Source organism: Carex rostrata, chromosome 9 (genome assembly GCF_964058835.1).
Source record: "Carex rostrata chromosome 9, lpCarRost1.2, whole genome shotgun sequence".
In the NCBI taxonomy this organism is placed as follows: domain Eukaryota; kingdom Viridiplantae; phylum Streptophyta; class Magnoliopsida; order Poales; family Cyperaceae; genus Carex; species Carex rostrata.
In genome coordinates, this window is record NC_135926.1 from 8,304,303 (window position 1) to 8,318,931 (window position 14,629).

At 34.9% G+C, this 14,629-nt stretch overlaps 1 protein-coding gene across 2 annotated transcripts; it reads left to right on the forward strand.

The window, feature by feature from the left end:
• The first annotated feature begins 5,536 nt into the window (after window positions 1-5,536).
• On the forward strand, window positions 5,537-14,219 carry LOC144559115 (zinc finger protein BRUTUS-like). 2 transcript variants are annotated; one of them, XM_078308064.1, is made up of 15 exons: window positions 5,537-5,853; window positions 6,384-6,593; window positions 7,173-7,367; window positions 7,598-7,899; window positions 8,377-8,602; window positions 9,061-9,232; window positions 10,084-10,815; window positions 11,101-11,493; window positions 11,903-12,077; window positions 12,157-12,381; window positions 12,669-12,806; window positions 12,882-13,116; window positions 13,477-13,536; window positions 13,640-13,711; window positions 13,909-14,219. In XM_078308064.1, exons 1-15 carry the CDS (start codon window positions 5,584-5,586, stop codon window positions 14,041-14,043), a joined length of 3,540 nt encoding a protein of 1,179 aa, XP_078164190.1. In that variant the 5' UTR covers window positions 5,537-5,583; the 3' UTR covers window positions 14,044-14,219. The 2 variants fall into 2 exon arrangements, with proteins under 2 accessions (XP_078164190.1, XP_078164191.1); XM_078308065.1 differs by lacking the exon at window positions 13,477-13,536.
• The last annotated feature ends 410 nt before the right edge of the window (window positions 14,220-14,629 follow it).

Below are 14,629 nucleotides of genomic sequence, written 5' to 3' on the forward strand. Positions count from 1 at the left end.
CCGCACCCTTTTACCACTAGCAAAGAATTGCTCTAGGGTTGCATCACACCAGCTGCCACCCAAATTAAAGAACTAAACTCAGGAACCAAACATTCCTTTGGTTCCATATATGCGCCTTTTCAGCCTCCCTTAAAAACCAACTACATCAGACCCGAATCTGTATCCTCTGTAGTATTGTAGAGGATCATCCTCACTTTATGATTTGAGATTAAATCTCAACCGGTTTGAGATTCGGATCGCAATAGGGAGCAGTATTTTTGGGCTTTGAGATTCGTGCCAAGTTAAAAGGAACCGTTCAGATCTAGTAACTCTACAGAACAGTATCTCTGTAGTACTCAGAGGATACGAATTCCACCAGACCCGGCCCTCTGCTTCTTTGCATGACGGCTTGGTGTCTTCATATGGCTGTCATCGTAGTTGGAGGCATGAAGTGCGCTGCTCCTCGAGAGTGCTGCTTTATTGTGGAAAATCATCCAATCTTTGAAGAAGATTTTTCTCAAGATAATTTTAGAAGCACGTCACTTCAATGATACATTTGAATTTTATGGTATATATATTTTTAACAAAATTCAAATTCAAAATTCAAAATTATAAATATGTTTTCAATTAGTTAGATATGTGCGTTTTAAATTTGAATCAATTTAAAAAATATTTAGTTTTTCATCAAACTATTTATAAATTTTAACAGAAGAGTTTAATGACTTACGATCAATGACTAATTAAATTTTAAATTGACTCAAATTTAATAGGTGTTTAGTATATATAATTAAGAAAAGTACGGTTAAAATTCCTCATTGTTTTCGTGACCTAATCGAGCCTCGCATTTTTATCTCCGTTTCAAAGTCCCAATAGTCAATTTGAACCCCTCAACATGATCTCTATATTAAAATGTGCTTGGAGACCAAATTTTACATTTTTTTTTATAGATTTTTATTTACTATTTTGTTAGATAGGAACAATGGTTCATAATCTTATGAAAAATAATGATTTTGTACCCATAAAAATAATACAATTTAATATGAAGATCGTGTATATGGTTCAGATCAACTAGTTGAACTTTGAAAACAAAAATAAAGATACATGTCGTGTATATGGTTCAGATCAACTAGTTGAACTTTGAAAACAAAAATAAAGATACATGTCGTGTATATGGTTCAGATCAACTAGTTGAACTTTGAAAACAAAAATAAAGATACATGACATGATTGGTTAAAACACATCTACAATATTTTTTTTTAAGTTTGAATATTTTTTTCAAAGTATTCAAAATATATGTACTATTCATAAATAATAGTAAAAATTAAAGGGGGAATTTCATGTATATCTCTCAAAAGTTTCAATATTACGTATTTATTCATCTAAAATTAATAACTACATATTTATCTTTGAAAATTATAAAAATTCACATATTTGTCCAATCCATCATATTTAACATTAATTCTCTATTTATTCCTATTTTACCCTTCTTCTAGTTTCCAATCTAAGACTTTTTTTTTTCTATCTTGTTAAAAAGCGTCTTAACATGTTTTGGTCCCATTTCTACTTTCTCTTCCAAACACATTGTTCTTTTTTTTTTTTTTACAGAGTTATACATCATTGATTGAATAAAAATTCCCCTTCCCTTCTTACTGATACAACAGACCAGTTCATAAAAGTTGGAAATGTAAAGCTCCTAGTAACCCCCTTCTAACAGGTACCACAAAGTCACAAACCTGTATCACTCCCTAAAAAGTGGAAATTTTTACCCCTAGTAATTCCATCCCAATAGGCTCCAAATCCAACCACCCAGTTTCTCTAGAAATGATTGTCATTTTTCAATTAGATCAAGTGGAGACGCTTTTTAAAAAGACAAAAACACCATCTTTAGAAGGAAAAATAGAAGAAGAGCAAAATGAGAATAAATAGAAAGTTAATGTTAAATATGATGGATCAGACGAATACGTGAGTTTTTATAATTTTTAAGAATACATATATAATTATATATTTTAGAAAGATAAATACGTAATATTGAAACTTTTGAGGCATATACATGAAATGCCATGTATGATGTATCGAGTACATTAACAATTTTTTTTAATAGACCGACGAAAAACGGCATGAATATTTTTATAGCCTTTGAATATCCCAAACCGTGGACAAAGATATATAATTAATCATATGATGACTAGATTACCCACCTAATTACTCTTTTACTTTTTTGAAGGGCCTACTTAGCAACCTACTCGTAGTAAGCGCAAATTTTATATTTGGGTAACTTCGCAATGTAACCAAAAAAACAGGGAAAAAAAATTAAAGAGGTGACAAATTGAAAGTGAAAGCTCTGTAAGTATTAGACACGTCAATTTCGTTCCATTCTAATTGAAATTTAGATTTTATTTGGTAAGAACAATGGAACAATGGGATTGAATTTCGTCATACATCAAATTCTGCTCAATGTTGACCGAAACTTAGCCCTAGAATGAATTTTCATTTTAAAGCAGTTAAAACAGCCATAAAATATTTAAGAAAATTGCATGTTCTCACTAAATGCTTTTCGAGAAATACATAAATGGGCTTTATGTATTGATGAGTTAGGCTAATATGACATTGGTATTATTTCAAACTAAATAACACCACATCTTAAACCGTTAGATCTGCTTTAATATTCGTACAATCTGCTTTTTCTGTTCAAGCACTTTATTTTGTACGAATATTAAAACAGATCTAACGGTTTAAGATGTGGTGTTATTTAGTTTGAAATAACACCAATGTCATATTAGCCTAACTCTGTATTGATACTTCTTAATTATGCAATTTTTTTACTGGAAAAATAAATAAATTGGAGCATGAATTTTACCGGAATATGGATCATTTTTTTCTTTAACAAAACTGGAATGGCCTCCTATTAGAAAACCTACTCGGGATCGAATTTGTATCCTCTGCATTAACTACAAAGGAAATCTTTTGAGTTAATAAATCTTGACCATCCAATCTGTTTTAAAATTCGTGCAAAATAAATCCGTACTAATATGAAAGGGCTCTATATATCATAAGCAGAAGTCAGATTGACTCCGTTTAAAATCAGACGGTTGAGATTCATTAACTCAAAATATTCCTTTTTGAGTTAGTGCAGAGGATACGCATTCCTTGGGATCCCGTGCTAAATTTCAGGACCGTCTCAGCTGATGAAATAAAAAATACTGTAGAGAACATCGATAAATTAGCTTTTTCAAGTCTTTCAAATAAAAAAAAAGATATAATTTTATAAAAAAAAAAGAGGCAAAGTCTCAACGCTCAACACAGTTCAGGTCGGTCGAATTGACATCGAGAAAATAATGCGCAAATTACCTAACCAAAAAAATTCGAAAGATAGAGAAATAAAGCGAAGTAAAAAGAACAAAGAAAAAAATAATAATTCAGGGACTGAAGTTCGAGCATGCTAAAATGGGCTTCGAAGATGCATTTAATCTGGACCGTTATTAACTTCGATCCTGACCCTCTCAATTACATTGGACGGTACAGATTGAGATGGTATGTTCCAAAATCATCGAAAACTGATTCAGCGAGTTTACACCTTCCTCCAGAAAATATGGCTTAATTTCTGATGTCCCTTAATAGTTAACTCTTTTATAATTTTCTTATTTCTCTCTTTACAATTGAATGTTTTTTTTTATTTAACACTTAACTCTCACAAATATGTTTTATATAACACCCCCATCAGGTAAGAAATCATAAATTTAACTATTACAAAAAACTATTGATTTTACCTTTTTACTGACGAGTTGTTTATTTCAAATAGGATTGTTTAAAAACAAATTGTTAGGATTTAATTAATTAAATTCAGTCATGTGCTTTCTATTCACATGGTCAATCTTTACCGATTTTTTTATATATATTCAAAACTTCAATCAAATTACAAAAAATAACCGAAGTACCGTTGAAATTCGATTTTTACCCAATCCGGTTATCCAATAACCGGAATTTATAGAAATGTCCGGTTAACCACTCCCCGGACTCAAAATGCACAAATCCGGTTAATGGTTAACCGGATTTGTGCATTTTGCCTTTTTTTTTTTTTTTTTTTTTTTTTGAAAACAGAATTTTTTTTTTTTGGTATTAAAATATTAGAAATATTGAATATATTTCTTTGAAAACAGATATAATACAATATAATTTGATTTATTAGAAAGACTGCAACAAATAACCCGGATCAATATTTTTCAGATCCGATTTTTCGCGGCTGTAAGAAAAATTAATATACTTCTTTATGTGTTATTGGAAAAAAATAAAAATAATTAGATTCTGAGTTATTGATCCCGGTTCAAAAGTCACTTCTAGGTAATCCAGAAAATATTGTGACCTTTCTAGTACATTTAATTAATAAAAAGTTGTATCTATTTTGAGAATTCTTTTTGAAAAACAATAATTAAATAAATTAAAGTTTTTGATTTTTTTCAAAAATAGATACAACTTTTTATTAATTAAATGTACTAGAAAGGTCACAATATTTTCTGAATTACTTAGAAGTGACTTTTGAACCGGGATCAATAACTCAGAATCTAATTATTTTTATTTTTTTCCAATAACACATAAAGAAATATATTAATTTTTCTTACAGCCGCGAAAAATCAGATCTGAAAAATATTGATCCGGGTTATTTGTTGCAGTCTTTCTAATAAATCAAATTATATTGTATTATATCTGTTTTCAAATAAATATATTCAATATTTCTAATATTTTAATACAAAAAATAAAAAAAAATAAAAATTTCTGTTTTCAAAAAAGAAAAAAAAAAAGAAAAAAAAAGGCAAAATGCACAAATCCGGTTAACCATTAACCGGATTTGTGCATTTTGAGTCCGGGGAGTGGTTAACCGGACATTTCTATAAATTCCGGTTATTGGATAACCGGATTGGGTAAAAATCGAATTTCAACGGTACTTCGGTTATTTTTTGTAATTTGATTGAAGTTTTGGATATATATAAAAAAATCGGCAATCTTTACCTACGCACCATTTTTCTAGATTATAGCATTGGCAGCATGAATGCATGATGTCGATGCTGTTCAAGTACATTCTTAAAAGAAAAGTAGATATTACATAAACTCTGTTCATTTAGGTACTTCAAAGAATATGTGACATTGTACATCTTTAAATTATATCGAACCTTACTATTATATTCAGTATTCCGTCTAATGTATCGATATAATTTATTTGACTTGAGTGCTTAGAGAAGAGAATTAGAAAAAATAATAAAATAAAGGAGGGGACAAATTAGAGAGAACGATAATATAACATATTGTAGAGAAAATTGAAAATAAAATAAAAATGGGAACACGAAGACAATTTAAAAAAAATGAATTATTACTTCTTAAGAAGATAATTATAGTTAAATTCATGGTTCTAATATGATGAGCATATAACAAAAAATTATAAGAATTAAGTGGCAAATAAAAAGAATATTAAATTACAGGGGCATTAATTAATAATTACAAAGAGTTGAGGGATAGAAGAGAAATTATGCCAAAAAAAAAAAATGATAAGGCAAAGTCTTAGAGTCAAAACGAAGTCGACTACTCTTCTATTTCAAATTCTTGCGAGCTCCAATGGCGACTCCTCTTGTGATGAAATCAATGGATCCCTCCTCCTCTTCCCCGCCTTCCCAATCGATGCTCTCCGGGGATGCTAATTCAGCAGAGGATCGTCCCATTTTGATATTTCTCTACTTCCACAAGGCAATTCGGTCGGAACTTGACCGGATACACCGATTGGCGGTCGCCTTGGTCTCTGATGGAACGGGGCATGTGGAAGCTTTGACTGATAGCTGTCGATTTCTGTATAATATCTGCAATTACCATTGTCAAGCTGAGGATGTTGTATGGAACTCCTAAGTCTTTTCTTTTGTGGTCTTTTGCCACTCAACAGTTTGTTTACATTATAGAGGAAGTCTATTATTTTTTATTTTTGAATTAGATTACAAATCGGTTTGGTTAGATTGACTACTTGAGGAGGCATCTATATTCAAATTTTACTGTAAAAGATAGTCCGTCTTTCAATCATCTTAACATACTTCTATTAAGTGAACGTATTTTGTAATTTGGATAAATTGCTTATAGCTGAAAAATGTGCTGAGTTTGTAGCATAGTTTAAATATTTTGTTCATTTGAACTGTAACTACTTAATTAAGTGCTTATAAGGAAAGAAATAACTGCACCATTGGTCCATTGAATTTCTAGGCAGTGGAAGTTTAGTCCTTGTATTGTTAACATACAAACCATGGTCCTGTACTTTACACAAAGGTGCGCAGTCAGTCTGGTAGTTACATGAGGAAACACCACCATCAACTATATACTGAAACAGCAACATTGGTCCTGTACTTGATTATATGTTAATTGAAATGAAATAGGTTATATTCCGGGCACTGGACTTGCGTGTGAAGAATGTGGCCCAAACATATTATCTGGAACATGCAGGAGAAAAGGGTCTGTTCAAGCATCTATTCGAACTGTTGCAACAAGATTTAAATAATGACAGCTGCCTCAGACGCAAACTTGCCTCTTGCACTGGCGCCATTCAGACATCACTCACTCAGCACATGTCTAAGGAGGAGGAACAGGTTATTCCTTCTGCTTTTGTTTTCTTTTGGGCCATTTGGTTGGGTCGAGCTGGGTTCAGCTACTTTTATACCCAGCTCTATGCTCTGAATGGATCTACAACAGTTCCGATGTATTAATTTTTTACATCAGGTCAGGGTAATATATGAACTAGATTGGGTCCATGTAGCTCAATCTCCATAACCTTCACTTGATGGTCGAGTCCTTTCCCTAATTTGTTTCGGGTTCTTGCTTGCAACTCTCTAATAAGCCAGTTATTAAGCATAATGTATTGGCAAATTGTACTAATATGTTGGTTATTAAGCATCATGCGGTAAAAGTGGAATCTCTGGTCAAATTGTACTAATACTAGACATTTCCAAATAGGACTTCCATAGGGCGCAACTAAAAGAAAAATGGTTCTGTTTAAACCAATCGATAAAGTTGATTAATTTCCATACATGACTGGACAGTATGCCATTTTTGTATTAATACTGTGCAAAGCTATGGTTTTGTTTAGACCAATCAATGAAGTTGAATAAGTTCCACACATGACTGGACAGTACGTCATGCTTTTATTAATATTCTGCTTATCTTTACAGGTGTTTCCATTGCTTATTGATAAGTTTTCCTTTGAAGAGCAAGCAGATCTTGTGTGGCAGTTCCTATGTAACATGCCTGTCAACATGATGGTTGAATTTTTACCGTGGCTAACTGCAACTGTTTCACCAGATGAGCACAAAGACATCATTAAATGCTTACATAAAATTATCCCTAGTGAAGAGCTTTTTCAGCAGGTACTTTTTATCATTGCAGAAACTGCTGGTACTGACATGTAGGTTGTATTAAGTTTGGCACTCCCTACTCTGCTAAAATTTGTGTTCCTGTGGATATATCGATGAAAAATGACCTAAACAACTATTGTGCCAGTACCTTGCCAAAATGTGTCATTATGGTTGTCAGAGCCTGTACTCTTTTCAGTTGTATATTTCTGAAGCAACTAACTGCTGTTTAAATAAATATGGAGGTAATATTTGGATGGATGAAAGGTAAATCAATACTAAAGATGGGTCCAAAACCTGAAGATGTTTCTGAACATATGGATTCTGCTCATAACAATATTGGCAAAAGGAAGCATAAAGAGCCAGAACATGTTTCTTCTGATTTACACCCAGTGGATGAGATATTGCTCTGGCACAAAGCAATTAGGTTGGAATTGCAAGAGATTGCAGAGGCAGCGAGGAAGATGCAGCATCCAGGCGATTTTTCAGATTTACGTCTGTTTAATTTGAGGCTTCAGTTTATTGCTGATGTTTGCATTTATCATAGGTACTTATTTGCCTCTGACTTTGGCTTTGGTTGGTTATTTGATACCATGTATTAGCTTTTCTCTATTGGTATGGTACCAAACTGCTGAGCTGTATAATACGTGATGAAAAGATCCTACATTTCCTTAATGGCTTTGCCAAGCCAAGTTCTTAGAAAATTATAAGCTCCCAAGGAACCAAAAACAAGTAAAAAATATAAATATCTGAAACAAAAAGAGGTCAGCACGTTAAAAAGCATGAATTCCCATCCTCTCAGGTACCTGATGACCACACGGGTAGCATCTGCACCATCTTTTTTTTATTTACAGTGAATATTTAAACCTCCTCTGCCCGGACTCCCCAAAATCTGACTGATATTGATAAAGATAAAAACTGAACAGCCGATATGGTCGTCAGGTATCTGAGAGGATGAGAACAAAAAAAACACTTTGTAATCAAGGTGATTATTATAATTTTCTTCACTTAATCCTTTTCACAGTATTGCAGAGGATCAGATAATATTTCCAGCAGTAGATGCTGAGGTCTCCTTTAGGCAGGAGCATAAGGAGGAGAAGAGCCAGTTCAACAAGTTGAGGATTTTTATCGAAAATATCCAAAGGTCAGGGGCAACAACATCAGTGTGTGATTTCTATGCAGAGCTCTGTTCTCAGGCTGATCAGATAATGGGCACCATTGACAAGCACTTTGAGAATGAAGAAACTAAGGCAAGTAATTTATTCCAAGTAATATCTGAAGGTTTCCTTAGCAACTAGCTTGTCTTAGTCCTAGTATTTGGCAACAGCCTTTAACAAATAATATTGTTTCCACTATTGTTGAATTTTAAGTGCTTCTGAAGAATTCGCTTAGAAATGCATAAATTAGTAAACAAATAATACATTATAAGAATAAAGTAGTATACGAGTAAACAACCAACATTACAATTAGAAACAAGTAGTACTGCCAATTACTACTACCTCTTGATATATACTGGCACCACAGCCAGCTTAGTACTTAAATTCTTGTCTACTAACCAATTTATATCCTAAACCATCTAAAGAAACAAACATTTTCAATAACTGAGGAACTCTTATTTGGTAAGAGTCAATGCAGGATGGTGCAGACCCTGATAGCCCAGTATTGGGATCTAAGATCATTTTTCCATGGCATGGACTTTTCTTTGCAGGTCCTTCCAATAGCTAGGTCATGCTTCTCACAAGAAAAACAGCATGAGCTTATGTACCAGAGCCTATGCGTTATGCCTCTGAAGTTATTGGAGTGTGCTTTGCCGTGGCTTGTCTCCAAAATAAATGATCAGGAAAGGAGTCTTTTTCTTCTCAACATTCATTTTGGAGCCAGTATGTGATTCTTATCTTACTCCTTGCTTACTTGATCTATACCAGTTTGGTGCTGGCCTAATATTCTTAGGCTTAGGTGTCGTTTAATCGACGATTTGTATAGTACCTGTAATATACCTAACAAATCCAGCAACTATTTTAACACATGCCTTTATATGTCATCAATTTGTGTGACCCATTTCCAGAACCCAAATATCTCTAAATGAGGCATTTCCATTGAGCGTAAATTAAAATCTAATTGAACCAAGTGGATTATCAGTGTTGCATAGCAAATTTGCGCAAGCTGCTTACCTAGTGTTTAGGTCTGAGTTAACATGAGAAATTTAGGTAACGTTCATCATTTTTTTTAACTTACCCTAGGTTTCAATTGTTGAGTATAATTCGCATGTAGGACAAAATGTTGACCATTGATTCTTGCAAGTAGATAAGTAGTGATGTTAAAATGCAAAATTTGCCGTCTTGTACGTTCTCATCATCTTCTATCTGATGAATCCACTCTCCTTTGGCACCACAGTTTTTGTTTGTGATGGACATTTTGCTGTGCATATCATCAAAGTATGTCCTAAAGTCCAAATGAGAGGCATTTCTCTTCATTGAAATTTAATTCAATAAATTTGATTTCAGTGTTGCATACCAAACTGGGCCAGCTGCTTACAAAGTGTTTAGTTCTTATTTCATCTGAGAGTGATTGGTAGAGTTGGTTACCTGGTTTGCACTTTTAACTCTGAGTGTTATATGTTGCACGTGGCACAAGCATTTTGATTGTTTGGTTTGTAAGTAGGGACATGGTGATGTTACAATTCAATTTTGTTTGTCCTGTACGTTCTTATTATTAAGTTGTTTAAATGCAGCTTTGCCATCAGAAACCACATTGGTTTCTCTTCTCTCTGGTTGGGCATGCAAGGACCATTGTAAGGACATATCCACTTCTGGCAAGTTCACTTGCATGAAAAGCTGCTCCACCAACTGCCCATCTAGAACTAACAGCCATGAAGATAAGCTCGAAGACTGGGAGACACCTTGCCCGTGTGCATGCTCTAGGCCTGTTAGAAAAACAAACTTCATAGAATCAAGTGAAACCTCTATTGAATCCAGAGAAGGAGAGAATTCATGTTGTGTACCAGGTTTGGGTGTAAGTGATCACTTTTTGAGACCAACAACCAAGCCTCTCAAAGTTTGCAAGACTGCTAATTCTTCCCCTTCAATCTACTCGAGTTTCTTCTCTTCTGAAACCAAAATCAATGTTGCTGGAACCGTAAAAACTTCCCGACCGATTGACACCATTTTCAAGTTCCATATGGCCATTCGAAAAGACATAGAGTATCTTGACATAGAATCTGCAAAGCTCTTGGATTTGGACGATGCTTTTGTCAGGCAGTTTTTTGGAAGGTTCCGGATACTGTGGGGCCTGTACAAGGCACACAGCACTGCCGATGACAACATCGTCTTTCCAGCTCTTGAATCCAAAGAAGCACTACATAATGTTAGCCATTCGTATACTCTTGACCACAAGCAAGAGGAAGAGTTATTTCAAAATATAAATGATTCCCTTCTAGAACTGTCAACACTGCTACATGACAAAGGTAAATATTAATATTGAAAGAAATTATTTTCATCTGAAACCTCAATTGAGCTCCTAATACTTCAATTATGCTGAACTTTAAGCCCGATTAAGGATTTATCCAAACCTTGATCCTTGTGAATAATACTAAACTAACCTGATTGATAATTTGATATGATACCTTGATGACAACACCATTAGTTTCGCAACCATTCAATGTCATAATATAATACCTTGGTGACAACACCTTAAGTTTCGCAACCATTCAATGTCATAATATAAGGAGGCCACTAATCTGGCCTGACAGGTTCTTCTTCTAATCACTCTGGCTGGGCCAGGCAGCACAGTGAGCTAGTAACCCGGCTACAATGGATGTGCAAATCGATGCGAGTGACTTTATCCAACCATGTGCTTCGAGAGGATATGGAGCTGTGGCCATTGTTTGACAAACACTTTAACATGGAGGAACAGGATAAGTTAGTGGGGCGCATCATCGGTACAACATGCGCTGAGGTTTTACAATCTATGTTGCCATGGGTCACTTCGGCAGTGACTGCAGAGGAGCAGGACAAAATTGTTGACACGTGGAGACAGGCAGCAAAGAATACCATGTTTAGTGATTGGTTGGATGAGTGGTGGAATGGCAGGCCCACTGTACCAAAGGGTGAGGCTTCATCTGAGGTGTGCTCCACATCAACAGGTAAAGTGTGGTTCGTGCAATTGATATCTTGAACTATTCAGTTTGTACAGGCACCGACTGGTTCATGAGATTTCTTTTAAACATAAAAAATTTAGGCTTAACATGCATTGGGAAGTACAAAAGTTAAATTGAGCTAAATATTGGGGCATTAATTAAGACATTTGAATTTTGAAGTATGTTATTTACCTGTGGTAACTTGCCAAATACAAGATCTTAGTTTTCATTGGAAACAATGAACAACATTTTTTTTTGCAACTGATCCTTTTTCTTGGATTTGGCTAGGCCTTCTTATTTTGCCAGAACTTACTCAGTATAAAGTACTTGATTCGATCTCAAAATTAAGAACCAGGTATAGCAGGCTTTCTCTTTACAACTGGATTCTGATTTTGTTGTTCTTTGTTTCTCGAAGCATCTGAATGCCAAGAGGAAATGGTGGACCAGAGTAGTCAGATGTTTAGGCCAGGATGGAAAGACATATTCAGGATGAATCAAAACGAGCTAGAGGCTGAAATTCACAAGCTGGCTCGTGACACTTCTCTTGATCCTAGGAGAAAGGCTTATCTTATGCAAAATCTTATGACAAGGTAATTACTTTCCCCCAAAAGCTAATTGTAAGCTATTCCCTTGTGCAACATAGCTATTAACATAGAAACATTTTTGTAGTCCGTGGATAGCTTCCCAGCAGAAGCTTCCTCAGAAAGGTAATGAAGAGAATCATGAAGAGGAAGGAATCATGATGGCGTGCAGTCCATCATATCGGGATCCACAGAACAAAATATTTGGCTGTGAGCACTATAAACGTAACTGTAAGTTGGTCGCCCCTTGTTGCAACAAGCTCTTCACCTGTCGGTTCTGCCATGACAAAGTCAGTGACCACACTATGGATAGGTATGAGTAACTTTTTTCCCGTGTGATAGGATAATAACATTTCTTTAATGGTTGCCATTTGTCTCCTTACATGCAAGATGAATAACCTGTTGGTACTGTCACTTTCTCGAGCTCAGTTAAAACTTGAATTTCATGTGAAGTACTTTTGCTTCTTCATTTGTTTATAAAACTGAAAGCACAAAATAGGTGCCTTCCAGATTAAAAAGGTTTTTGTCTTTCCATCTGTTTTCTTTTGAGATGAAAACAGATAATTGGAGAGAAATTACTAAATGGTGTAAAAAATTTAGGAAAGCTGTGAGAGAGATGATGTGCATGCAATGTCTGAAGGTTCAGCACGTCAATCCAACTTGCACAAACCCATCTTGCAACCAATTTTCTATGGCCAAGTACTACTGCAACACCTGCAAGCTCTTTGATGATGAAAGGTGAATATTCTGAAACATCAATCATCTGTCATGAGTTAATTTCACTGACATGTTTTATGACATAAAAATATGAAGAGCTGTGTACCACTGCCCATTTTGCAACCTGTGCCGGCTGGGAAAGGGGCTGGGCATAGACTTCTTCCACTGCATGAAGTGCAACTGTTGCCTGGGCTTGAAGTTGGTCAACCACAAGTGTCGTGAGAATATGCTTGAGACCAACTGCCCCATCTGCTATGATTTCCTCTTCACCTCAAGTGCTGCTATCAAGGCCCTTCCATGCGGTCATTTCATGCACTCTACCTGCTTTCAGGTATCCCTTTCGCTCATGATCTGATATAAACTGAGTTGTTGCAGGTTTTGGGTCTCAAGTTGATTGGGATCTCAGGTCAATTTGGGGTGTTAAACTTAACCATGTTCATGTTCTGTAAAATTTTTCTATGTGCCTATGCCACAATACTTATTGTATCTGAATATCTGATAGATGATTCTTCTATTGTAAAAATAATGGATGCCAATTCTGTGTTTTTTAACTTGTACTCCACACGCTCGTTATATTAATCTTGTACACATTTTTGTGGGCACGGAGTTTCATTTTTTTCATTACTATTACATTTTCCATTCTTTTTTATACCTTAGAGTTCCTGTAGCTGACTAGTTATATTTTGTGCAGGCCTACACTTGCAGTCACTACACATGTGCTGTATGTTGCAAATCCCTGGGAAACATGACGGTGCTTGACTATTTCATTCTCTATTAGCAAAACTCCCCTCGTCTCTCTAACAGTAAGACTGCCTACTGTGAATGTACATGTAAAAGTATTTATTTTGTTTTAGGTTTATTTTGGAATGCTCGATGCCTTGTTGGCTGCTGAGGAGCTCCCTGAAGAATACAAGGATCGATGTCAGGTCCGTGTTTCTTTTTTCATTACATTTTCATCTCTCTCCTCATGGAATCTCCAGCAACTGTGCATTTGTACCAAATTTGGTGGACAAAATTGTTATGAATTTTCCATAAAAAAATATTTTCGCTTGTGGATATTGGCTCAAGTTCTGCCTGGTACTTGTAATAAGCATAATTTGTTATTCGCTTTAATAATCTGCAGGATATACTTTGCAATGACTGTGACAAGAAGGGAAGATCTCGTTTCCACTGGCTGTACCACAAGTGCAGCTTCTGTGGTTCATATAACACTCGGGTTATCAAGAGTGACATTAAAGATGATTCCACATCTAATTGAAGTTGGCATGATTTTTGGTTTTCCTAGAGTTCTGATTTGCACATTATATTCCGTTTCAGGGAACGGATGAAATTCATTGGCGATGGTGAGTTATTTGTAAGAGTCAAATAGTCGGTGATGGTGATTTATTTGTAAGATTGATTATTTGACTCGCTAATAATAATTTTCTTTAATAAGATATAGCCTCTAGCTTTTACTTTTCTTTTTGCCCAGGAGAGGGCATTTTCATGTCAGTCTAATTGTCAATTGAGTTGGGCACCTTTCTATTTAATCTTTTTGAGAAAGACTAAGGATCTAGCCCTTAGTTATATTTCAAATATCAACTGGGATACTTAAGCCGAGTTTCAAACCTGCACTGTTTTTTGCCACTACATCAAATGTCAGTTCAACTTTCTACTAAAGTAATTTGATTAAAGTAATTTGAAAAGGGTTGAAATTAAATCTGACATTTCACATTTGTTATTTTGACAATCTTTTCATGAAGCACAAATGTCAGTCCAGACGCAAAAATAAAAAATAAAAATAACCCGGACGGGTTAAGACACCCCGTCCCCCACGCTTTATCCCCCGCCCCCCTTCCTTTTTC